At 24.6% G+C, this 26,341-nt stretch overlaps 5 protein-coding genes across 13 annotated transcripts; 2 read left to right on the plus strand and 3 right to left on the minus strand.

The window, feature by feature from the left end:
* The first annotated feature begins 144 nt into the window (after positions 1-144).
* LOC108000500 (male-specific lethal 1 homolog) lies at positions 145-4,574 on the plus strand. Its single transcript, XM_017060876.3, has 4 exons — positions 145-1,787; positions 2,698-3,446; positions 3,618-3,836; positions 3,920-4,574. The coding sequence occupies exons 1-4, from the start codon at positions 735-737 to the stop codon at positions 4,008-4,010; spliced, it is 2,112 nt and encodes a 703-aa protein (XP_016916365.1). The 5' UTR covers positions 145-734; the 3' UTR covers positions 4,011-4,574.
* A 2,196-nt stretch (positions 4,575-6,770) lies between these two features.
* LOC108000361 (actin, clone 403) lies at positions 6,771-9,986 on the minus strand. The gene is made up of 4 exons (XM_017060634.3): positions 9,699-9,986; positions 8,928-9,306; positions 8,136-8,371; positions 6,771-7,980 (listed from the first exon to the last, which is right to left on the minus strand). The coding sequence occupies exons 1-4, from the start codon at positions 9,822-9,824 to the stop codon at positions 7,591-7,593; spliced, it is 1,131 nt and encodes a 376-aa protein (XP_016916123.1). The 5' UTR covers positions 9,825-9,986; the 3' UTR covers positions 6,771-7,590.
* A 497-nt stretch (positions 9,987-10,483) lies between these two features.
* On the minus strand, positions 10,484-14,208 carry LOC108000364 (histone acetyltransferase KAT2A). Its single transcript, XM_017060641.3, has 5 exons — positions 13,963-14,208; positions 12,873-13,841; positions 12,234-12,794; positions 11,434-12,158; positions 10,484-11,332 (listed from the first exon to the last, which is right to left on the minus strand). The coding sequence occupies exons 2-5, from the start codon at positions 13,832-13,834 to the stop codon at positions 11,139-11,141; spliced, it is 2,442 nt and encodes an 813-aa protein (XP_016916130.1). The 5' UTR covers positions 13,835-13,841; positions 13,963-14,208; the 3' UTR covers positions 10,484-11,138.
* On the plus strand, positions 14,144-22,200 carry LOC108000362 (protein shuttle craft). 6 transcript variants are annotated; one of them, XM_062086276.1, is made up of 11 exons: positions 14,219-14,528; positions 14,642-16,251; positions 16,331-16,504; positions 16,615-17,004; positions 17,078-17,359; positions 17,441-17,731; positions 17,913-18,376; positions 18,485-19,015; positions 19,099-19,205; positions 19,273-19,402; positions 20,364-22,200. In XM_062086276.1, exons 2-10 carry the CDS (start codon positions 14,772-14,774, stop codon positions 19,373-19,375), a joined length of 3,822 nt encoding a protein of 1,273 aa, XP_061942260.1. In that variant the 5' UTR covers positions 14,219-14,528; positions 14,642-14,771; the 3' UTR covers positions 19,376-19,402; positions 20,364-22,200. The 6 variants fall into 6 exon arrangements, with proteins under 6 accessions (XP_016916126.2, XP_061942259.1, XP_061942260.1 ...); XM_017060639.3 differs by lacking the exon at positions 20,364-22,200 and adding an exon at positions 19,765-19,990; XM_017060637.3 differs by lacking the exon at positions 20,364-22,200 and having other exon boundaries at positions 14,144-14,274; positions 19,273-19,745.
* LOC108000516 (uncharacterized) lies at positions 20,558-26,224 on the minus strand. 4 transcript variants are annotated; one of them, XM_062086288.1, is made up of 9 exons: positions 25,708-26,222; positions 25,248-25,386; positions 24,960-25,170; positions 24,614-24,875; positions 24,370-24,522; positions 23,731-24,306; positions 23,221-23,633; positions 22,832-23,039; positions 20,558-22,734 (listed from the first exon to the last, which is right to left on the minus strand). In XM_062086288.1, the coding sequence occupies exons 1-9, from the start codon at positions 25,733-25,735 to the stop codon at positions 22,505-22,507; spliced, it is 2,220 nt and encodes a 739-aa protein (XP_061942272.1). In that variant the 5' UTR covers positions 25,736-26,222; the 3' UTR covers positions 20,558-22,504. The 4 variants fall into 4 exon arrangements, with proteins under 4 accessions (XP_061942272.1, XP_016916381.1, XP_061942271.1 ...); XM_017060892.3 differs by having other exon boundaries at positions 25,248-25,458; positions 25,708-26,221; XM_017060893.3 differs by having other exon boundaries at positions 22,614-22,754; positions 25,248-25,458; positions 25,708-26,223.
* Between the last annotated feature and the right edge of the window lie 117 nt (positions 26,225-26,341).

The following is a 26,341-nucleotide window of genomic DNA, read 5'->3' on the forward strand; positions in this document are numbered from 1 at the left end:
TTAATATTAAATTTTAAAGACAAATTCTTTTTTAAATTAAAAAAAGAATGAAGAATATTAAAAATAAGATCTATATATATATAAAACGAATGAAATAAATTAAACGAATTTATAAACCAAGTAAAAATAAAATTTTGATAAACAATTGTAATTGTATTTAATGATTTATATAATACATTAATGTATAAGATTATTATCACAAATATATTGTTCGAATATCCATGAGAATAGAGGATGAAAAGAAAAATTTTCAAATGTGTGGGATTTTGTTTGCATTTTTGACATTCATCGATGTCAAAGTAGTTGATCGATGAGGAAACTAAATGAAACAACAAAGTTTATTCTTATTACCGCGAGATGTCAGGAGTTTAGGATGCTACGAAGCGAGAAACGCCGCGCGCGGCTCGCATCGTTCATCAGAGTAAACACACAAGTACGATCTTGGACGACAGACACCTCGTGTACTGCCAATGGCAGATACTTAGTGACGAATGTGTTCAAACACGAAGAAATTAAGACACAACATCTTTTAAAACAAAGTGTTTATAAAGTCGATCGTGCAAAGGATCGGTAAAGAGTGATGATATGTGACGGGAATAGAGAGCGACGGTGAGGGCATCGTCAGTGAAGGTATTGTCAAGACGCTTAATGTGCGCGGTGCGGGCGCGTGGTACGCTCGAGGCGGCCACAAATGAAGAAGTGGGAAGTTACGGTGAGGGTGGTAGAGAGGGAAGATGTCGAGTGGCTCGGCCTCGAAACTCGTGAACGGTGAGAATAAGAAGGAGAACGTTCACGGGTACGAGTACGGGAACAGGAAAGAAAACGAGAGCGGCGCTGCTGGCAGCACTGGCTCTTCCATAGTTGCTCTTGCTGATGGTACTAGTAACGCTACTACTATTGTTACTATTGTCGACGCTGGTACTACTGGATCTAGTATTACTAGTGACAGCGGTAGTGGTAGTGGCTGTGGTAATGGTGGTAGTGGTTGTTCCACCAGTAGTGATAACGGTGACAGTGGTAGTAATAGCGGTGTCTGTGTTACCGGCTTGACCGCCGAGGGCGTCGTCGGCGTGGAATTTTACGACGTTAATTCCGATCTCAAGACACCTGAGAATCATGAAGATATACGCAATGAAAAAGATGTGAACTCGAGAACGGAATACAACGAAATTGAATTTCAAGATTCGTACACAAGAACGTGTATTGAGACACCAATCGTCAATCTCACCACTACTACCACTACCACCACTACTACTACCACCACCATTACCATCATTGAGCACGACGATCGAACGACTACAACCGTTCCTACTCCTTATTACGAAGAAGACGAGGAAGAAGATAACGAGGAGGACGACGACAACATGGTCGCGGCGATGAACGAACACTTGTCTACCACGTCGGCGACTAGCGGCGTTCGAAGCAACACGGTCTCGACCACCACCACTGTTAATTCTGTTGTTAACCAGAATAACAATTGCTCCCGCAATGAATTCCAAAACGTTGACGAGGATGGTAAACCAGCCGCTGGAATACTTAGTTTTCCCTGTGATTTTGATCACATGTACGCCAGCATGACAGACAGTGGAGCTCCGGCAGCAGCTACTGCTACCTCTGCTCTTGGTGTCAGTCCTCTTCGAGGTAATGAACCACGTCAAAACGATCTCACAGAAGTCAAACATCTTAAGGAGCTCTTACTTCTTCATCTCGATTTGATTCAACAACAATCTGAGCAAATTGTCACCAAGGATAAACTCTTAGCAGCTTTGCGACAGGAAAATGAAACGGTACTTTTCTTTTCTTTTTGTGATCTCGCATTTGAGTGTTCGTAATTTTTCATTTGTTTCATATTAATTTTATTTATTTACTGTGTGAGATTTGTGAATGAGATGCATTCTAAAATACCCGCGTTTATACCTGTGTGTCAATATCTTTGCCCTTCCCTTTCTTTCAACTCTGTTTTCCCGGTTTTTATTCCTCCTTCTTTCATTGGTCAGTCAAACGTGAAGGTCAGATATAACGTTACCGTATGATGGCGCTGTTTTGTATAGAACCGTAACTTCGAAATAACGAGCACATTATACCTTCTGCTCATTTCTCGCGCGCAATCTGCCTTTGTGATGATGGTATTCTTACAGTGAAAAATGAAAAATTTTTAAATAAACAAATTTTTTCAAAGAATCAATGAAATTTCGCGATAAATTATTATTGATAATATTAATATTGTTACAATTTCGTGATATTTATCTGTATATATGTGATTAATTACTAAAATGATAATGCCTGGAATTCGAGAGGAAATTAAAACTCGACTGACCTATCGTTTGTTGACAGTAAATAAAAATATTTAAACAAATACTGCGTAATTTATCTGATTATTTATTTTTTTGTATTTGTATTTGTATTTGTAAATGAAATAACGAAAAAATTAATTTTATTTTCTTTATATATTTAAATTAATTTATAATTTTAATTATATTTTCGGACCAATGAAATATTTATTGTTATTATTAATTAATCATTTTTATATTCTCATATTGTTAATAAATATTTAAATTTATTATATTTTATAATTCTAAAAATAAATATAATTTTCAATATTAATATTGTAATATTACATAGAATTATTTTTATAAATAAATTTCTTAAAATTAAATTTAAGGAAGATTTATTAACTAGTATGTATTTATGTTATAGCTTAAATTGCGTTTGGAGCGTATGGATAGACGTGTAAATTTACAAAAACTCAGATCAGAAAACAATGAAAATTCTATTGTATCAGAACACATAGGAACATGTTCCTCTCCAACTATTAACTCTGTGAATGTGCCATCAACTAGTGAACTTCACAGGAACATTCAATCTGAAAACAATAATTCTCAATACAATGAAAGCTTTAAAATACGTTTAAATACTAGTGGTGGTATTACTACTGTCAAACAGGAACCAAATGATAATCAAAGTAAACACGAAACAAAAATAGAAACTGGTAATGATATTAGATTAGAATGGGAAGAGAAAAAGAAAAGGAGAACAGATTCAGCATCATTATCCAGTGGAAGTAAAAGAAAAAGAGGTATTTCATGTTCATCTACAATTAGTAATGATACATCTTCCACAGTACAAGATAAGACATTGCTTCAAGAAAGCAACAGAAAAAGTGATAGGAAAGGAAAACCATTAACAAAAAAAGAATCTTTTCTTACTACAGAAGAACATTATTATACAGCTGTTGGAGATCTTAATTATACATTAAGTTTAAAGGAACCTAATTTAGTTGAAAGTGATACCTCATTAGAAGTTCCAAATTGGAGGGTAAAAATATATACAAGCTGTTACACAATGGAAGGAACTGAAAATCTGGATGATGAAATTTTTAATAAAAGACATTTAAAATTAGAAAATGATGAAAGAAGAAGAAAAAGATGGGATGTACAAAGGATAAGGTTTGTATTGTATTATTAAAATAAAAAAAATAAAATATGGTAAAAATATTTTTTTTTCTAACTATTTTTATATTTATTCTTTTATTTTATATTAATATTTTAATTAAATTTATGTTATAATTAATGATTAAATTAATTTTAATATATACATATATGAATTTTTATTTTTAGAGAACAGAGACATATTGAAAAATTGAAACAAAGACAAGAAAGACAGAATCATCAAGCAACATGTTATAATACAAATCATACTGGACCTTGTCCATCTACTGTTGAAGAAGAAACTGTATCATCGCTATGGCCTGATATAGAACAAATACAAAGTCTTCAAGTGGATTCCCAGTTACCTGTTACTGCATTTGGTGCTCCTATTCCTAGTTTTACGCCAAGGTAAATAAAAATATATTATTAATTATACTTTGTATTATTATAATTTATTCTATTATTTTTAATTAATAATAATTTAATTACAGTGAATTTTCTTTACCTTGGTCAAATATGTCACGATCGAACAGTCGTCGTCCAAAACGATCAACAGGTAGAAGAAAATCTACTAGAAGATAAACTTTTACAACAGTGGACAGGACTTTTTTTGTCTTATAATTTTTAATCTTTGTTATAAATATGCTCCCTCATACTTCTGTTTTTTTTCTCTTTTCTAAAATTATATTCTTTTTATTACATGAAATAGGAGCACCAAAGATATTTTTATTACCTTTTTTTTAAAACAAAATTCAGGAAAGATGATAATTGATAGGAGTACCTACAACTTTTTTATTTCTTACATTCATTGATGTTTATCACTAATCAAAAAAAGTTGATCTTATAGTTTATTTAAATCTATAAGATTCATTTTAATCATAAAACTGCAATTTCTTGCAATTTTATAGAAATGTTATTCATTTATTCGATTTTAATTGATATTTATTACATATGCTTATGAAATCTTATTCTTGGAACTGTACAAAACACAACAATTGATATAAATGTTCAGATTAAATGTATTTTTTTGCAATTAATTAGATATAAAATATAAATTTAATTGAACATGTAAGAAACGGAAAATATATAAAAAATATAAAGAAAGAAATATTCAAGATAATCTATTATACGTATGAGTAAATAATACAATCTTCAAATTCTTTGTAGCCCCTTTTCTTTAATTTTAAAATTAATTGATACTGATAAACATGTTCTAAAATTATAACAAAAGTACTAATAATACAGATATATTTATTATTATGATTTATTTATTATTATGATTTAGAATATTCATATTAATGATAAAAATAGATGGCATGTGACTAAATTTTATAAAGATTATGCTTATATTGGACCAAATTTTTTAATTTTAATTAACATTAATTAATTTTACAAGAAAAGTTTCAAATTAATATTCAAGTATAAAAATATTTGAACCATTACAGTTTTTATTTCAATAAGTAATGTATGCATTCAGTAAATTATTTTATTTATAATATATCCTATGTATCCATTTTTATAATTTAATAAACATAAATGATATTGTTATTTATAAAAAATTATGAAACATTTATATATATACATGTAAGAATTGTCTTCCAAAAATATTAAAAATGCATTATATAGTTTTATACAAAAATTTCAAATTGTCAAAGTGATATATTTGGATTTTTTTAAAAATCTTAAGCAAATAATGTAATTGCATATATATAAATTTTTTTTATTTAAGATATAACAAAAATTATAAAAGAAAAATCCATTGTCACAGATAATTTAGAAATGAAAGATACAAAAGATTATATATGTTGTATTAATTTAAAATATATAAAACATTATTTCTCTTTTTTTTCTTTTTTTTTTTAATTTCATATGTATATATATATATAAAATTTAAATTTTGATCCAGAATATAAATTAATATATTACATTATAAATTTGTTCATTTAGTAATTGTTACAATTAAAAGAATTACTGATAATACATAGCTACTGATAAATAATTAGTAGCGTATATTTATATTTATATTTCTTAAGACAATAAATTATTTATTTTTTTAATTAAAACAAAAGGAAAGGGGTTACAATATTAAATTAGAAATATTAAAATTAATTTAATTTTTTAATTATGAAGTAGTTACTTGATATTATCAAATTTATTATTAATTAAATTATTAACATTCATTATTTACTATAGATAGTAATTTCTAAATTACTGTTTTCTTAATATTTTTTATTTTATTTTTTTTTTCTAAATTCAGCTACTTATATTCACTTATAATTTTTAAAAAAAATTTTAAATGAAATGAATTAAGTTTTTATTTATGTAAATATTTAATTATATTATTTTATTTGATACATGACAAGCGACGAGGTACTCAATTCAACCGTCCATAAAAAATGTCAGTATTTCATAAAGCGAAATGCTCGACGTTAAAATACGGTGAATATAGCAATTATAACTTGTAAATAAAGAAAAAACATCTTTCCAATTAAATATAGGATTTTTATTTACTATTTTATTTATAGTAGTGTGTACTACTGATAAATAGATATTAAATGATCATATTTTGTTTACAATAAACAGAATAAGCACTTGTAGCATCTTTTAAATATTTTAAGGATATTAGCATAGAATTCTTTACGTTATGTTCTCGTTAATTCGATTTTATGTATTGGAAGTTTATTTAGATATACCAAAGATGTAAAATATTATTATAATTTTTTATCATAAAACATACGTATATGTATTATATTTTCATATAAACAAAAAATTATCAAATGTTTCTTTTATAATTATTATTTGAAATAAATTCTTTTTTTTTTAATTATTTGAACTATTTAAAATATAATTATGAGAAAAATTTTTAATGTTAAATTTTACGCCCTTTTTGTTAAATATAAAAAATTGCATAAAATATTTCAAAACTTTGTGATACAATTCGAATTAACGAGATTGTGACAGTCTACATAATTGTACATGTGTATATACATATATATATATATATATATATATGTTTTCCTTATTTTGTGTGTATATATGTATATGTACTACATATCGTACACACGCAAGTACATGTAAAATGTATGTGATTTTAATAGGATCAATGTATATGTATATAGAATGATTCATTTATTTTGATCATAAATACACTTCCGTCTCTTCTAAAATAGAGAAAAGTTATAAAAAAGAAGTTGTTTAGTTCAGCGTAATAATTTTTCAAAATCGCAGTTTTCGATAATTACGCATTTTACGCATTTGTACAGATAAAGTAAATTTGATATATATGATGCATTTTTTAAAGATAAGAATTGTAATAAGTTAAGTAATTAAATAATTAAGAAATATATTTTTTTATAACTTTATTATGTTCGATATATAACAAGCGTAAATTTTAGAAATTCCATAAATTTTATAAACTAATCTTATTATGATAATAAAAATTTCTTTTTTGAACTAGACAACTTTTTTAATTTTTTATTTTTTTATAGTATTAAATTATCAAAATAAATGAATCAATTACATAAGGGCATGAGTGAGTGTATGCGCGTTTTGCAAAATATATTTATTATATCGTGTACTATATATAAATGTTATATTATATCATAGTACACATATTATTGTTCTGTATACAGGTCATTCCATAAATAACAGATCATTTTTTAAGAATATCTGAAATTCTATTATAATACATAATATGTAACAATATAATTTTCAGCTGTTATAATCAAAGAAACATTTACATTCTAAATATATTTCAATCATGTATATATGCGAATCTGTTTATTTTTAAATAAAACAATGTATAAAATAGTAAAAATAAACAGAGTAAAAGAGATAGAAAAAAACAATTTAATAATATTTCATTATTAAATAATTTTTAAATATTTATGAAATGACCTGTATCTAATAAAAATTATAATTTAGAGATAAGAAATATAAAATAAATAAAATTATTTCGTACAAAAACATCTCGACAAATGTTAAAGATTAATTATCCTTAAAAACAGATCTTAATTTTTAATAAATGTCAGATGGCGCACATTGTGATGTATAACTTTGTACATAAATCAAAATTTCATTACGACATGATATTAATTAATAATTTTTTAATTAGATATGATGAAATTTCTTTTCAAATCGTTGCAAAAAGAAAAAAGAAAAATTAAAAACACTTTCTGTGTACAATGGATGGTCCCGACTCGTCGTACTCTTGTTTCGAGATCCACATTTGCTGGAATGTACTTAAGCTGGCCAAGATCGAACCACCGATCCAGACCGAGTATTTCCTTTCTGGAGGCGCGATTATCTTGATTTTCATTGTGGATGGAGCCAGTGCCGTTATTTCCTTTTGCATTCTGTCCGCAATACCCGGATACATGGTGGTACCGCCCGATAGAACTGAATTCGCATATAAATCCTTACGAATATCAACATCGCATTTCATAATTGAATTATAAGTTGTTTCATGTATCCCGCATGATTCCATGCCAAGGAAGCTTGGCTGAAACATTGCTTCTGGGCAACGGAAACGTTCGTTTCCGATAGTAATCACCTAAAATTAATCTTAATTAATTCGCCAAATTTAAACATTTTAGAAGTTATATCAAATACTCAATTTTTAAATATATATTTTTAATCGTATATAAATTTATTATAAATGTAGATAGATCGAAGAAAAATTATAAATGATACATGAGTTAAAATTACCTGACCATCTGGTAATTCATAGCTTTTTTCCAAAGCACTTGAACCAGCAGCCGTAGCCATTTCTTGCTGAAAGTCCAAAGCCACATAACACAATTTTTCTTTAATATCTCGAACGATTTCACGCTCTGCGGTAGTTGTAAAAGAATATCCTCTTTCCGTTAGAATTTTCATAAGATAATCCGTTAAATCACGACCAGCCAAATCCATACGTAAAATTGCATGCGGTAATGCATATCCTGGATCAAAGAATTTTTCATTGTATTTGAAATGACAAAACTAATATATATATATATATATCATTTTTTAAACAAAATTTTATAAAAATTTACAAGAATTTTGATAAAAATATTAAACTTTAAAATAATCATTAAAAAATAATTTTTATATTTTATTTTATATAAATTTCAATAAAAAATTTGTAAGAAAAATGTTTATTATATTATTTATAAATAAGATAAATTTTTTTCTCAATTTTTTCTTAATTTTTGTTTGAATTAAAAAATAAAAATTGAATAAAATTTGGATGATTAAATATTTCAAAAAACATGAAGAATAACATTTTCATTTAGTATGTAAAAATATCTCGTTGCGATAAAATGTTAATTATAAAAATAATCATTTTTTTAATATTATAAAGGGAAGTAAATTGATATAAAAATTTACATGAAAACTATGTACCATATTACTAAAAAGTATTAATCTTATAATATAAATTATATAAATTTTAAACAAAAGAATATGATTCGAAAAAAATAATTTTTTGATTGAAATGGTAAATAAAACGGCACGTACCCTCGTAAATTGGTACTGTGTGCGAAACTCCATCTCCGCTATCTAGAACAATGCCTGTAGTGCGTCCTGAAGCGTAAAGCGATAAAACAGCTTGTATGGCGACATACATTGCTGGAGAATTAAAAGTTTCAAACATAATTTGTGTCATCTTCTCTCGATTAGCTTTAGGATTCAAAGGAGCTTCAGTCAGAAGAACGGGATGTTCTTCCGGAGCAATCCTTAATTCATTATAGAATGTATGATGCCATATTTTTTCCATATCATCCCAATTTGTTACAATACCATGTTCAATTGGATATTTAACTGTTAAAACACCTCTTTTACTTTGTGCTTCATCTCCCACATAACTATCCTTTTGTCCCATACCAACCATAATTCCCTATTATAATTTTTATTGTTTTCAGAATAAAAATAAATTTTCTAATCTGATTTTTCAAATTAAAAAAAAAAATAATAAGTATTAATTTTTCCTTGTAAATTTCTTATAAATTTGAATATTGAATTTTTATTATATCGAATTTTTAAAATTTAAAAATTTAATTATAATTTATAATTTGATAATATTAAGAATATTTTTAATTATAAATTATGATAAAAATATAATTATTTTATATATATATATATATATATACAAAGAAAAATTATTTATGAACTTGATAAATTCTTGTTAATTTTCAGGAAAATGAATTAAATTAAATTAATATTTTATATAAATAAATTAATGAATAATTAAATTTATTAATTATTAATTATTAATTATATAAATTTTACCTGATATCTAGGTCTTCCAACAATGGAAGGGAATACAGCACGTGGAGCATCATCTCCTGCAAATCCTGCCTTACACATGCCTGATCCATTATCTACTACTAAAGCTGCTACGTCGTCATCACACATTTTGAATAAAAAATTATTTTACTTGTATACAAAAAGATTAAAGTTGGTTGCCAAAAATAGGAAAAAGCTTTTTTGACTAGATTTTGCACTATCTCGACAGTACATTGACTTCTTCAATATTGTTTCTGCTGAAGAATGGAGCTCCTTTATATTGATGCCCCCTCTTTTTATACTACCTCTATGCATTCATGCTTATATATTAAATAGTTTCTAGCACTTCAATGAATTAGTATATGTACAAGTTAATGTAATGAAGTAATTTTCGTACATTGCATTTCTATAATTCCCAATAAATATCATTGATATTTAAATCTAAATGTTATTATTTTATTATTTATATTTTTATTGATAATAAATTTGTTAATATAATTTAATTTAAAATTTGAATAATAATTGTATTAATAATGCAATATTTCTGACATATAACAGTAATGATCTTATATTTAATATAAAAGTTGAAATAAATACTTTATGATAGAATTTAATTGGTTTTTTATACATGCCAATTAAGAAATTGTTACTAAAGTTCATACAGACTTTATAAGAAGTAGAGCATACAAGGTATTTCCGCGTCTTTTTAGCAATGTTAAATTTTGTTAGCTAAAATAATTTAGATTACTCCATTTGTATTCATGAACAAGTAAATTACAATTTATCAATGAAAATGAAAACCACCTTCTATTTTATTAAATATATATGTGAAGAATTACAAAATTAAATAAAGTCATAGAAAATTTATTAAAGAAAAGAAAAAATTGTTCTTTCTTGTATATAAATTTTTAATTGTATTTAAAAAAAAATGTTTTATATACAAATATTTATTTTTATTTTAATTTTATCTTATTTTAGTTAATTATATTTATAGAAAATGGAAATTTTAGTTTACTAAGTCTTCCAGAATTAACGCATTTTAGAGATTCACTGTTCCATAGAATAATCGCTATGCAGAATCTCGTTATAATCGTTGTATTACATTCCTTAATTAACTGTTCGACTAATCCTCATAATTAGGCCGTGAAATTAAGTATCTAATTTGAATTAGTTGTATATTCTATTTTTAATCGTTTCTTTTGGAGTGTAAAAATGATAAAAGAATATAATATTAAATTTATTATAAATTGCAAATATTAAATATAAATATTTTTAACTCATTTCAAAGATAGACATTGTATAGGTAAATAAATAAATAAATTTACTTTTTATCATTTTTCTTATTCTTTTAAAAATTCTTTTTTTGTCGAATTAACTAATTTTAAATTACTATATTTATAAATAAAATTATAGCTATGATTATTTATTTTTAATTTACATTTTTTATTTATCCCAAAGACCAATTTCTTTCATTCTTGTTTGGAAATATTTTTCTAAAGCATTAGCACATCGATAATATTCAGTATCAGGACTGTTATATAAACGACAATTAGTAAAAATTCGTGTCATATCTGCAATAAATAATCTTCTTGTAACATAATATCTAGCTTTTAATCGTTCAGTCATGGTTTTGAGATCTGAAAAATATAAAAATATAAATTACTAAAAATTTTATTTTTATTATTTATTTTTATTATTAATAATGATTAATAATAATTTGAATTCTCATTATATTTACCCATTGGATATTTAATATGATCATAATAATCTGGCACATCATTTTTATCCACAGGCTTTAAAAATGGCCATGCTGTACTGTGGTTTTTTACACTATTTAAAACATTTTTTAATGCATTATATAAAGAATCTGTGATATCTAAGCATGCTTCCATTGGTTCTGGTCCTTGAGTTCCTTTAGCTACTCCTCTTGTTCTTGTCTGAGCATAATTTTTCCAACCAGTTTCACGAATACCAGGAATAGACTCTACTGGAATTCCTCTAACACCTTCTTTGAAACATGTTAAACCAGGATGGACTTTTTGTATTTCTTGTTGTCTTTGATGAATTAGCTTTTTAATAATTTCTTTTTGTTTTCGTATAACAGCCGTGAATTCAGTATATACAATTTTTGCATTTAATTCACAATGCATTAATGTTGCACCCTCATAATCCTTAATATATCCTTGATACATCGATCGAGCTAATTTTATATCTTTACTAAATCCTTGTTTTTTGAAATATCCAATTGCAAATTCATCCGCAAATGTAAGAAAATGTAATATATTATTTTTTATATGATAATCTTTAAGCATGTTCATTAAGTGTGTACCATAGCCTTTAACTTGTTCTTCACTGGTAAGAGCACAAAATACTATTTCTGTAAAACCTTGAGTGGGAAACATTCGAAAACAGATACCACCAATTGGTCGACCATCTTTTATTAGAGCTAATGTTTTATGTTTTCTATAAATAAAGAAAATATTATAAAAAAATGTAATCAAAAAAATATATACTTATTCTATTATGTAATATACTAACGGGTCAAAAACTAATTGAGATATATATTCTTTTGGCATTTTAGGTAATTGATGGCTAAATACATTATGTAATCCAATTAACCAAAGCATTGTTTGCTTAGAAACTGGTTGTGTTAAACTGTTCCCAACTACATGAAATTCTATAATCTTTCTGCTTTCTTCAATTTTAGCAGTTTCATCTCGTGGAACATTTGGTGGAAATACTGCATCAGGTCCACACATATAATTAGGATCATTAATGGTTGCAACAATTTCAGCAACTGTTTCTTCTGATAAATCTTCAAAAATTTCTTCATTTTTTCTTCTTTTTACATCTGAACGACCTTCAGAATGTGATCTTTTTTCATGAATCTTTTTTATACCAGGACTTATATTAATTGTTGTATAATTATCTTTATCATTTGGTGGAACAGTGACTTTTTCAAATTCACCTGTTCTTCGTGTTTGATTTGCTTTTGATTCCAAAGCAGATTGTAAATAAGTAGGAGGTACTTGTTTATAATCAGGATCCCAGATTGGTGAATTATCAGAATAAATTTCTGTTTCTAACATTGATAAGAATCTAAAAAATTAAATCAAATAAATATATTATATATTGCATCAATTAATAATATGAAACAAAAATGAAAGTTTTATATACTTAGGAAAATGTGTTAATACTATTACTCTTTTCTCTGGTGCCAATTTATCTCGTTCACTATGACATTTATCTAATAATTGTCTAGAAACAGGTTTAAAAACAGCTTGAACAAATGTTCGTCCAAAAACTAGAGATGTATCATAATGAAGTAATGAATCACAAAATGCTGGTATATGACAAAACACAAGCCAACGAGTATGATTAATTTTATATGCAGGGGCTTCCTCTGCACTGATTGTGCCTCTCCTAGCACTAAGTGGATCAAAGTTCCAATGATTTAAGCAATGTAAAAACATCTTTGCCATATCACACATAGCTTGCATATCTCTTTGTGGCAAATGACCATATTTATAAGCAACAAAATTCATTACTGCTTTTGCAATACTAGGTCGTTCAAAAGGTGGTTGTCCTAAAGGACCTTCTATTATAGGTTTAGTCATAGATTGTATACATTTTCTCAAAAGTTTATATAAATAAAAATAAACCTTTTTCGTATCAGGATCTTCTTCTTTTTGTAATCCTAAAAAAATATTATCAGCATCTATGACCATACATAATAATTTATTGATTTCTTCTTCTGATTGATTAGTTAAATGTGAAACATGATTTTCTAAAACATGTTTACAACTTTTACAAGGATCAAAAAAATTTATAACAGGTTGTTGTGAATCATTTTTAGATTTAGTTATTATTTGAGAATTCTTCCATCCAATACACTTGCAATCATCAACTTTACATGCACTATATGTTGCAATTTTTAATATTTTTTTCATTTGTGGTAAATTTAACATTTGTTGCTTTCTTTGTTGTATTCTTTGCAGATTATTTTGTCGGCTACTTTGTTCCTGAGATCTGGCAGTATTTGGTTCTCTACTATTTCCTGCATGTTGTGATGTACTAGTTACACCATTTTCTTCTAATGATTGTAATGTTGAGTTACGATTTCCTTCTTCTGTTGTCATATTTTTGCTAAATAAAAAGTAAGAAAAATAATTTAAAATTTATTTAAGAAAATAGTTATTTATAATACATAAATTTTTATAATATATAAAATTAAAAATCTAAAAATATAATAATACAGAAAACTTACAAGAATAAACTACAAGAATAACCCTGTAAATATATTTAGAAGATTAATAGTATAATACTATGTTTGAATAAATTAACACTAACATAATATTATATATGTATAATTAAAGAAAAATTTTATAAAATTGGTGATATATTTATAGTATAATATATGATTTTCAATATTTATTTATAATACCATAAATAAGCATAAAAGATTAAGAATCGTAGTAAATTAAATTGAATATGATGCCATAGTGCCATCTATCCCACAAATAGTAAATTAATTCTCTCGTTCATTCAATATCTAACAAGGTTCTAAAGATCTCTCATTGTAAGTACAATTAACTTTTATGTTAAATGTAATATGTAAATTTTTTTGTTATAAAATATTCTAAATCTTCTAAATATTATTTCACACAATTACAATTTGATTTAATTGTTCGAATATGCAATTTCTGTGAAATTTTAATTACATGTTTTGATTATATGATTCGTGCTCGATAAGTCACGAGTAAAAACGTTTTCGTACCTTTTCGTCTTACAATATCGGTCTTATCTTATATTATTTTTTGCAGAATTCTTAAGGTACTTATTATATCGTAATTATCAAATATTCATAGTATATGTTATATTTTATTTTAAAATATAAATAATTTAAATTTATGAAATTTTTAGAATAATAAATTGATCATATTTAGGTTTTGATTGCGTGTCAGTTCAATATTGTATCAAAAGAGATTTATAAGCATAATTGTATTGTTGTTATATTTATTGTATAATAAATTATAACAAAGAAAATATTTCATAAATATACTCATTAGAAAAATTATGGCTACTTGGGATGGTTCTTACTCAGGACCAGATGATCAAAATTGTTACGTTTATCCCGATCAAAATGTTTCTGGAACTACAACAAGAAACTGGACATTATTTCCTAATAATATAAATAATGATTATTTACAACCTAATCACGAGTTTTATGTACAAAATGAACCTATATTTGAACAAAATAATCCAAATACTTTCTATCAATCAAATACAAATGTCGTGTCAAATTTATTGACCACAACCACTTATCATGATCATGTAACAAATTCTATAGGTAATACAGAAGTATTAAATAATCAAGAATATTTTCCAAATGTTGATTCTCAGCAATGTTATATATATGAAAACAATTGGAATTCTGATTATGATTTATTAAAGAATAAGATAAAACATGATTCTATAAAAAGAATTAAAAAGACTTCAAGTAATATAACAAATCATTCAAAATTACATGTTATGGCACAAGAATTTGTACCAAATAATAAAGAAGATGATGATAGAAAGAAAAATAATGAATTATTAAATACAAAGTTTATTAATGATTCAGATGTTTGTGTTAAAGAAAGTAACAAAAAATCAAATAAATATTTCTTTTGTAATGCAAATAGACATGAAAAAAAATATAATAACAAAAGAAATTCTAATTATAAACCTAAAGAAGGACAACAAGATCAATGTTATAAAAGAAATACAAATACAAATTCATATCCACAACAAGTGAAGACACCTTATAAATTTTTAGGTAATAAATACTTTACTAACAAATATTATTCAGGAAAATCTCAAATAAATTCAAAATATGTAAATGAAGATGCATCAGAAAAACGTACAATGAATAACAATGATGCTTGTAATAGTAAAAAAGATTCTATTACAAATTTAAGTAAAAGAGAAAGAGAATCATCTTTAAATATGAATATAAATAAAAATAAAAATTTATCAAATGAGGACAATGATGAAAGATCTATTATTGCTGATAATATACAGTCTAATGATATATCACAATCTAATAATCTAATTAAGGAATTAACTTACTATAATTCTGGTTTAAAACAAACTTATAATAATCATAAAAGTATAAGAAAATATAATGATAGATATAATAGAGAGGAAAATTATAAAGAAAAGCAATTTCAATATCAAGGATATAATAGAGAAAATTACTATAAGGAAGATAAATTTAAAGTAAGAAGCCAAATATGTAACAATGGAGAATATAATGAATATAAAGAAAATTTTAGTGAGGAAACTGGATTAGAAACAAAGGAAGTAAAAGAAAAAAGACATAATTACCAAGGATATAGCGGATTTAAAGAACATAATAAAGAAAGTAAAATGGAAATTTTTAAAGAAAAAGATAAAAATAAACATTATGTATTTGGAAATAAAGAAAAAGGAAATGAACATTGGCGAAATAAAAGAGAAATTAGCGAAAGAAATAATATCCAAAAACGAGGACAAAATAAAAAGTCACCAATTGGTATGTATATAAATTAAACTTTAATATTATATATTATGCTTTTAACATAATTTTTTAACATAATTGCTTTGTTATATAGATGATGATGCAAGTCAAAGAGAAAGATTAACAGAGCAGTTGAATAGAGGGCAATTGGAATGTTTAGTATGTTGTGAATATATTAAACAAAATGATTATATTTGGTCATGTTCTAATTGCTATCATGTTCTACACTTAAAATGTATTAAAAAATGGGCAAAATCATCGCAAGCTGGTAATTAATTAATAATTATAATTAATAATATAATAATTATACATAAATAACTATAAATAATATATAATTAATATGAATACAATTATAAATAATTATTTGTATTGTTATAGAAAATGGATGGAGATGCCCAGCATGTCAAAATGTTAATTTAATAATTCCTGAAGATTACTTTTGTTTTTGTGGTAAAACAAAAGCACCTGAATGGAATCGTAGAGATGTTGCACATTCCTGTGGTGAAATTTGTGGTAGAATGTTGTCAAAAAATAATTGTCCTCATAAATGCACTCTTTTATGTCATCCAGGATCTTGTCCACAATGCACTGCAATGGTAGCAAAATATTGTGGCTGTGGTAAAACTTTACAAACAGTGCAATGTAGTGTTCATAAATTATTATTGTGTGATTCCATATGTGATAAGAATTTAAATTGTGGTAGACATAAATGCCAAAAGAAATGTCATCATGGAGAATGTGCAAATTGTGAAGAAACAATAACACAAAGTATATTTTTTAACTAATTTAATATTAATTAAAATACTAAACATTTAATTCTAATAATAAATTTAATTTTCAGAATGTTTTTGTGGTAAAAATACAAGAGAAATAACTTGTCAAAGTAATATTTCACTTACATATTCTTGTGAAACAGTTTGTGGTAAATTATTAGAATGCGGCAATCATACTTGTACAAAATTATGTCATGCAGATGCTTGTGAATCTTGTTCTTTAATTCCTGAGAAAATTACAACTTGCTGTTGTGGACAAACACCATTAACAGATAAAAGACAAAGTTGTTTAGATCCAATTCCTATATGTGAAAAAATATGTTCGAAAAATTTAAAATGTGGACAACCTAGTGAGTAGTTTAAATTAGAGATACTATACATATTTCATATCATTAAGAAAATTATAAAAAATTGTAATATATTATTTATAGATAACCCTCATAAGTGTAAAGCAAGATGTCATGAAGGAGATTGTCCTGTTTGTGATTTATCTACAGACGTTAAATGCCGTTGCGGAAATATGGATAGAGAAATAGCTTGTAAAGATTTAATATCAAAAGCTGATGATGCAAGATGTGAAAAAAAATGTATAAAGAAAAGATCTTGTGGCAAGCACAAATGTAATCAATTATGTTGTATAGAAATAGAACATATTTGTCCATTAATTTGTTCTAAAACTTTAAGTTGTGGTAGACATAAATGTGAACAAAGATGTCATAAAGGTATTGAATTATGTTAATTATAGGCAAATTTCAAAATTAATTTTTGTAATTAAAAAAATTTAAAATAGTTTGTAATGGAAAGAAAAAATAATGTATGATAGATTGATATATATTACTAAGTCAACTTTGAACTATTATTGTGTATAAAAAATTACAAGTAATATAATATATTTTAATATAGGAAGATGTCAACCTTGCTGGCGTAGTAGTTTTGATGAATTATATTGTGAATGTGGATCTTCAGTGATATATCCTCCTGTTCCATGTGGAACACGAAGACCTGTATGTGATAAACCTTGTTCTCGTCAGCATTCTTGTGGGCATGAAGTGTTGCATAATTGTCATAGTGAAATAACTTGCCCACCTTGTACTGTCCTCACTCAAAGATGGTGTCATGGTAAACATGAATTACGAAAAGCTGTGCCATGTCATGTTAATGAAATTTCATGTGGTTTATCATGTAATAAACCCATATCTTGTGGTCGACATAAATGTATTACTATTTGTCATCCTGGACCATGTGAAAAACCAGGACAACAGTGTTCTCAGCCTTGCACTACTTTAAGAGAAATGTGTGGACATATTTGTGCTGCTCCATGTCATGAGGGTAAATGTCCAGATACACCTTGTAAGGAAATGGTTAAGGTAATTATTTAAATTTGTTTAAAAAAAATAAGATTTATTATTTATTTGTATACTAAAATATAACGAATTTTTATATATTATAATTTTATTGATAAAAATTTTCTACAGGTGACATGTCAATGTGGACATAGAACTATGTTTCGTGTTTGTGCCGAAAATTCTAAAGAATATCAAAGAATAGCAAGTAGTATATTAGCTAGCAAAATGGCTGATATGCAACTAGGTCATTCTATTAATTTAGAAGAAGTATTTGGTCAAGGAGTAAAAAAACAAAATCAATTAAAAACTTTAGAATGTAATGATGAATGTAAAATAATAGAACGGAATAGAAGATTGGCATTAGGTTTACAAATTATAAATCCAGATTTAAGTGGAAAATTAATGCCTAGATATAGTGATTTTATGAAACAATGGGCTAAGAAAGATCCACATTTTTGTCAAATGGTTCATGAAAAATTAACAGAGTTGGTTCAGTTAGCAAAGATTTCTAAACAAAAATCACGCAGTTATTCTTTTGACAGCATGAATAAAGATAAACGTCATTTCATTCACGAGTCTTGTGAACATTTTGGTTGTGAAAGTCAGGCATATGATCAGGAGCCAAAAAGAAATGTTGTTGCAACTGCTGTAAAAGATAAAGTAATTTCTTTATAATATTTAAACCATAAAATTAAATTAATTTCATAAAATCAAAAACTAATTTCCTGATTTTATAATTATAGTGTTGGTTACCTAGCTATAGTTTATTAGAAATTGTACAACGAGAAAATGGTCAAAGAAAAGTTCCAGGTCCAATGTTAAATACTACAAAAACTGATGGATCTGTGAAGTAAGTAGTATATATGTTATTTAAAAAAAAAATATCATAATCTTCTAATTACTTTCTTCTTTTTCAGGACAATATTATCACTGCCTGCAAAAAAAACTCAAAAACCAGATACACCATCAAGCATAAAAACATCAGAGCCAGAAATAGATTATTTTGATTATCAAGGTTAAGATTACTATCTCTGTATTGTGTAAAATGTAAGTAATATAAGTGATGCAATTAATGTCATATTAGATAAAAATGTGTTGTTAAATATATAATTGATTAATTAAACATTTTAATAACATTTATTCTTTATAAAAATATATAATATTATTATAATATTATTGTTTAAATTAATGCTGTTCAATTTATGAGAAATGCGAATTTGTGCGACTTTATTTCCTTCTATGTATATTATCATCTTCTATCAAAAGATAGAAGTTCAAAAACGAATTATCAAATTAAATATAATTAAATGTAACTTTTTCTTTTTTCTTTTTAAAAATAAAAAATAAAATTATTTACAAAACATCAATAAAAAATACTTTGATAATTATATATTATGTTGTCTCATTAGCTATTTTCAGCAGGGAGGGAAAATATAGGAGAGAAAAACTATTGCAAAAAATCTAATTTGAATAGGAGCAGTAAGAAAACAAATGATGGATATTCTATTGTATTATAAAATAGAATTGCTATTTGTTTTTCTATTTCATTTCTACTATTTTTTGTAAAAGGAAATTTTTATGATAATTTACCGAAACAACATTGCTATGACAACAATACTAATACAAATGATTCCTACTAAGTATTAAAATGTATAGAATCAGAGTATAAAAATTACAATGTTATAATAATAAATAATAAAATATATATAATAATAAATAATAAATTATTTTAATTTAATAATAATTTATTTTAATTTAATAATGAAGTTTTTCATCCTCATTAAATTTAATAATCATTGATTAATTTTTAATATTGTTATAATAAAAAAATATAGTTATAAGAAAAATATTATAAAGTAATGATTAAAAGAAAAAAATTAATCCAAATTGCTTATGATTTTACTCATTTATTTTTAAGATTATTGAGATATACATACAAAATATAAATATAAAAAAGAAAAATATTTTCTGATTAATGATTCTTATTTTTGTTTATAATTTTTTTCAGGAAAAGTTGATTATATATATAAATTAATTATTGTAATAATTTTATAATGATACTATGAATATAATTTTATTGCTATCAAAAATTGTATAATAAGGATTTATTTAAAATTTAAGGAAAAGGATTTTTGATGAAAATTATTGTTATATTTGATTTGAATATTATTAATTAAAAAGAAATATATATAACTCAAATAATTTTATTGAAATCTTTTTATTTTTTTTTTTTATTCTAATTTTTCATTTTTGTAGATCATTTAAATTTTAATAAAGATACAATTTCATTTTATCTAAATACATATATAATATTTATTACATTTCATAAAATTTTCAGAGAAATAGTTTATAAAGAAGTAATCTCTACATTTTATTTAAATTATCTTAAATTTTTATTATTATGCAATTATTCATTTAATTTTGTATGACAATTTTTCATCTAATAATCTGACATTCATTGATAAAAATAGTAGTTTATTGTATATTATCATCTCAAACAGTATTCATCAATTCAATTAAAATATTATTTGTTATTGTACGTACATTGAAGTGTATATAAATATTAATTTATATGAATAATTTTAAAAGATTAATTTATATAAATTAATCTTTGTAAACATTTTATATTGATAACATAAGTATTTGGCACATTAAACATTTACCTATGTTTTTCCTAAACAAATAGTGAGACATTTCATGCTTGTGTAAGTATAATTATTTATATTATATTTTATGCATTTTTTTCATGATAATGTGTTATTAATAATTTGAATATATTTAATTCTTCAAATCTAAATTTTAATAATGTAAATAACATTAAAAAAATAATCATTTTAATATATGATGAAAATCTTCTGACGTAATATATTTCACATATTAAAATTTCATATGTATAAATTACACACATTCTCTCTTTTTCTGTTTCTCACATATATCAGTATACAAAATATACAGTATACAAAAGTACTATTTTTATTAAAATGATGAAATTATATCATTTTGATAAATAATATTTTACAGTAATTGATATTATTATATAAGAATATAAAAATATGTTAATATAAAATATTTATAATTTTAATATAAAAGTAATGAATAATTTTCCAACAATTGTCAGATCATAAAAAAAACTTAAAACTTATTCTTATACATAAGAATTTATGAAAAATTAAATAACAAATAACATTTATACAAACTAGTAATGAAATCCAGTCTCTTATCTCATAAGGTAGTAGTTTGTTATATTGTAACTTGACACTTACATAAGCGTAAAATGGCCTCCTATTCTAGACACAAATTGTATATCACATGTAGGATCACAACACTGTTACAATTTGTATTTGTAGAGAGATTAATTACATATCAATTATAAAGATTTTTTGAACATTTAGTAGTAGGGCACTTCAAAGTTGAATTGATATTATTGTTTATCAATTGGTGCAGTAGACATAGAGTAAAAATTTTTTACTTATGAGTGGTTTATCTACTATTACAATACTTTTTTATATACAGATTTTAGGTTTTTATTTTTTTAGGAAAGTTTAATTCTTTTGTAAAGATTCATTATTCTATTTTGATATAAAACATTTTATCTTTGTTTTAAAAAAGAAGAAATTAAAATTATTATCAAAATAATTAAAAAATTTAAAAATATTTAAAAATTAATTTAATTTAAAAAATAGAAACATTTTTTAATCAATAAAATATATTCTTTAGAAGAATATTTTCTGTAAAATTTGTAAAATTTTTTTAAAAATTTACTTTTATATATAATTTTTGTTAGAACACGTATTTATTCAGTTTAAAATAGTATATTGATCTATTGCTATATTCATTTAAATGATATTTTAATTAATTATTTAATTATTTTTAATTTTTTCATAATTAAAATTACTATTTAATTATATTTTATTAAATTTAAATTTAAGAAAGAAATATATAATAGAATTATATATTTCATGCTTTTTTATTAATCATAAATGTAAAGATTTTAATAATTGTAAAAACAATATAATAAATATTTTTTTGTAAATTGTGGAATAACAATTTAAATAAAATTTAATATTTTAAAAATATATTTAAAAATATTTTAAAAATATTTGTTTTGGCATTTCAATTCTTTGATTTTTGATTTAGTAATATATTGCTTCAAATGTAAGGATTATTACCTCTTTTCATATGTAAATTATAATTAGGGTAACTGCTTAAATATTGATGTCGTGGGCTTACTGATGGTTGCTTAGTAATACTTGCCATTGCCCAACCCATAATCAATTCTAAACTTCTGCAAAAAGTTTGAAACATAAACCAGGGCCATGGTTTAGGATACTGTGTAATAATTGGTTCTGATCCATATTTCACAGTCTCAGCTAAAAGTCCTAAATTTAAAAAAAATTTTCTAAAAATATTTTTTTTTATATATTGTTATATATATAATAAACTTAAATGATAATTATATATTTTATTTTAAATTACCATATGGTCCAAAAATACGTGCTACATCTGTAATACATAAAATGATCCCTAAAATCGCGGTTATATATGTTACATTCAATACTTTTTGAATTTGTGATCTTCTAACTGCCGCAGTATTTGCTTCTAACACATGTAAAGGAGTATCGGATTTGGTTCTATTTACGTATGCAATATGATTTAATATTGAATGAAGTGTGAAATCATTATTCTGAAAATAAATATTCAATTATTAAAATAATATAATAGAAATTTATTAGAATAAGAATATTAAATTTTGTTTTAAGTTTCGTATTAAGTTTTGTTAAATTGTACATAATTTTTTAAATAAATATAATTAAATGTATTAATTAATATAATTAAATTATATTAGATAATTATATTAGAAATACCGCAACTTTGCCGTCAACTTTAGTATTTTCAGGAAGCAAATTAGTCTCAACAGTAATATCTTCAATATCTTTTTTTTCTTTTTCATTTTTCCAAGATAAATTTTTTTTTCGTGATTTTCCATCATTATCTTTATCTTTACTTTTTTCTGCCATTAAAGCTGCTTTTTCATTACAATCAGGTTGATCCGAATCAGATTCAGATTTTTCATGTATTTCTATTTTTTCAGGAACTATATTACGACTATGAGTTGGACTTCTACTCAAGCTTCTAATGCTAATATCACTACTTCGACGATTTAAATCTAATGGCTTAACTTGAACGAATTCCGAATTACGTCGAAAGGAAATATCAGAATTTCTACGTAGTTCGGCTCTGGAAATAAAACTGCTAACATCTGAATTACGTCTCGAACCTGAAATGTAATTTAGATATGGTTTTATTTATAATATATATATATATATATATATATATATATATATATAAAACTAAATTCTTTAAATTTTATCTACCTGTAGGACTTAGATCTACTACTCTTGGCAATTTATGATCAGTTGGTGGTAGCATTCGTCTAGGTGTTCTATTTCCAAAATCGCTATTTCTTTTCAATTTAGCAGCAAATTGAGAACTTCTATTCTTTTCGTGTGAAAAATCAGAACATCGTCTTAAATCTCTTATACTACCTAAAGGTGTTACATTTTCAGAATATCTTCGGCACATTCTATCCGGAGATCGTCTTCTATCAATATCAGGTGAATTTTTAGGGCTAAAATCAGAATTACGTCGACTATCGATTGAAAAACCATCCTCTTCATTTATGAATTTAACACTACATTCTGAATTTCTACGAGAAGATTTAGACATTTCGCTATCTTGTCTACTAGCGACAGAACTTCTACGACTTGGACTAGATACTGTTATTATAGGTAAATTAGTTGTCGATGGTGTAGGTGTCGGAGGTCTAACATATACTTCTGGTACTGTTGATACAGGAATAGTTTTCTCTTCTTGAGATGACATACTTTTACATGGAGATTTATCACAATCTTTTAGGATTTGTTCTTCTTTTTCAGATTTCGTAATTCCATCTATGATATTAAAATAAAAAAATTTTTTAAATTCAACATTTATGATTGTATTTTTATCTTTACCTTTAGAATTTTTATTCAACTCATTTGTAAAAGTTGCAGATTCTATTATTTCTCCATCTTTAATTTTAGAATTGAGCAAAGTAGGTACTAAAGCAGCAGCAACAGATGATGCCAAATTATTATAAGGAGCTAACATTGCTAATTGCATAATACCTAAAACAATACTTAATATAGAATTAATATGACTTCTTGTTGACTAATATGTCCAGTTTTAAATAAAAATAATTTATATGTATAAACAAACCTTTCTGATGTGTATTGGAATCTCTCATTAACATACTATTTGGTACAGTTTGCAGCAAATGAATTAGCTTATATCCTGCATGTAGGAATATTAAATACAAAAGAATACTCCAGATAAGGAACACTATTTGGACTACATATTTTACCATGTAACAATTGTGAGAGATAAGAGCAATATCACTAGCAATTATGAAAAAAAAATGTCCTGTTATGATTAAACTAAGACAAGATTCCTTCTGAATCTTTTCTGGACCAAATTTGAGCTAAAATTTATTTATTAAAATTTATTAATATGTATAAAATCATTTTTAATTAATATTTAATTTTTATCATAATATTAAAATTACCTGAGTTAATTGTAAAAATGCCAATTGTATAAGACTAAAAGCAGATGTTATACATGGAAATCCAATATCCCACACTATAGATCCAATAATTTTGGGCATAATATCTTTAAGATTGTATGGATCTATAAAAAGACATGCTGCTCTTGATGCTCCAAATATACATAAAAACATATTTATTGTAGACATAAAAGGCCGGTTTGATATAAGGGATCTTTTAAAAAAAATATAAAATATTTATATATTTTTGTAATGTTATATCATTAGAATAAAATATAATTTCATATATACCTTAAGTGTAAAATAGATAAAAATGTATAAAATGCAAGTACAAAAAAGAGACAGGCAAAACCATACATATGTAAAAAAAAAATCCATTTTAATTCTTGATTTATTGATACCAATGATGGAGTAATGATTAATAATTTATCTAAAATTGAAGGTGTTGATAAATTTGAAATACAATTTTGTCCAGATAGTGATGTTGATGATATATTCATACCTATTAGTAAAATGAAAATAATTGAATTATTATTTGATATAATATTGTAAAATTATAAAATTATCAAGTTTATTGTTACATAATGATTATAAAATCAGCAATTTTTTTTATTATTATAATTCAATGTTTATAATAGTAAATTATTTGTATATTTTAAATAATAATATAAAATAATAATATAATAATATAAATAATATAAATTATAGAATCACTAAATAAAAAAAATTAAAAATATAAAAAAAAACTGACCACGGGTCCAATTACTCAGCTTATCCATAATCTTTAGATTGATATTCACAGCACATCACTAACTTTTTTCAAATATTTAAAACGTAATAATGGACAATCAAATTCTTTTTTTAATTCGAGCGAGCAACTTATCGTAATATCGAACTTTGAAATGTGACTGCAGCAACAGGCTTTACTTATAGCAGTCCTATTAGCATCCCTTCTCTAATTCGCGAACACAATTCCATCCGTTTCTCTCACCCTCTCGCTAGAAATATTGATTTTAGACAAAGGATGATTGGGGGGAGAATTCAGATCATTCTAAGCTTTACGCTTGTTCATTATTTATCTTTAAAATATAAATAGAATATTGCTAAATTTATAAAATTAATTCTGTCTCATTGCTTATTATTATCATTATAATCATATATTACTATTTAAAAATTTTTCAAATTTAAATTATTTTTAAATTATAAAATAATTTTATTTTAAAAATTTATTAATTTATATATTGAAATATTGCGACATTTTTTTATATAGTTCACTAATTAAAATTTAAAAATATTAAAATTGATTTAAAATTTAAATAAGTTTGCTAAAAATATTAATAATTATAAAAAAATAATTGTAATTCAAATTTTTATTATTAATAACA

This window comes from Apis cerana, linkage group LG16 (genome assembly GCF_029169275.1).
Source record: "Apis cerana isolate GH-2021 linkage group LG16, AcerK_1.0, whole genome shotgun sequence".
NCBI lineage: Eukaryota > Metazoa > Arthropoda > Insecta > Hymenoptera > Apidae > Apis > Apis cerana.

Excerpts from the sequence above, each read along its gene's own strand:
- LOC108000500 (XM_017060876.3), top strand. The coding sequence starts at position 735 with ATGTCGAGTGGCTCGGCCTCGAAACTCGTGAACGGTGAGAATAAGAAG. Across the intron at positions 1,788-2,697 it reads TGCGACAGGAAAATGAAACG|CTTAAATTGCGTTTGGAGCG; the intron begins GTACTTTTCTTT and ends TTTATGTTATAG. Across the intron at positions 3,447-3,617 it reads TGGGATGTACAAAGGATAAG|AGAACAGAGACATATTGAAA; the intron begins GTTTGTATTGTA and ends TTTTATTTTTAG.
- LOC108000361 (XM_017060634.3), bottom strand. The coding sequence starts at position 9,824 with ATGTGTGATGACGACGTAGCAGCTTTAGTAGTAGATAATGGATCAGGC. Across the intron at positions 9,307-9,698 it reads TTGGAAGACCTAGATATCAG|GGAATTATGGTTGGTATGGG; the intron begins GTAAAATTTATA and ends AAATTATAATAG. Across the intron at positions 8,372-8,927 it reads CACAGTACCAATTTACGAGG|GATATGCATTACCGCATGCA; the intron begins GTACGTGCCGTT and ends TCTTTGATCCAG.
- LOC108000364 (XM_017060641.3), bottom strand. The coding sequence starts at position 13,834 with ATGACAACAGAAGAAGGAAATCGTAACTCAACATTACAATCATTAGAA. Across the intron at positions 12,159-12,233 it reads TCTCAATTAGTTTTTGACCC|AAAACATAAAACATTAGCTC; the intron begins GTTAGTATATTA and ends CTTTATTTATAG. Across the intron at positions 11,333-11,433 it reads TCATATTAAATATCCAATGG|ATCTCAAAACCATGACTGAA; the intron begins GTAAATATAATG and ends TATATTTTTCAG.
- LOC108000362 (XM_017060637.3), top strand. The coding sequence starts at position 14,772 with ATGGCTACTTGGGATGGTTCTTACTCAGGACCAGATGATCAAAATTGT. Across the intron at positions 18,377-18,484 it reads CTTGTAAGGAAATGGTTAAG|GTGACATGTCAATGTGGACA; the intron begins GTAATTATTTAA and ends AATTTTCTACAG. Across the intron at positions 19,016-19,098 it reads CAACTGCTGTAAAAGATAAA|TGTTGGTTACCTAGCTATAG; the intron begins GTAATTTCTTTA and ends TTATAATTATAG.
- LOC108000516 (XM_062086287.1), bottom strand. The coding sequence starts at position 25,735 with ATGGATAAGCTGAGTAATTGGACCCGTG. Across the intron at positions 24,876-24,959 it reads CATTTTTACAATTAACTCAG|CTCAAATTTGGTCCAGAAAA; the intron begins GTAATTTTAATA and ends AATAAATTTTAG. Across the intron at positions 23,040-23,220 it reads AAGTTGACGGCAAAGTTGCG|AATAATGATTTCACACTTCA; the intron begins GTATTTCTAATA and ends ATTTATTTTCAG.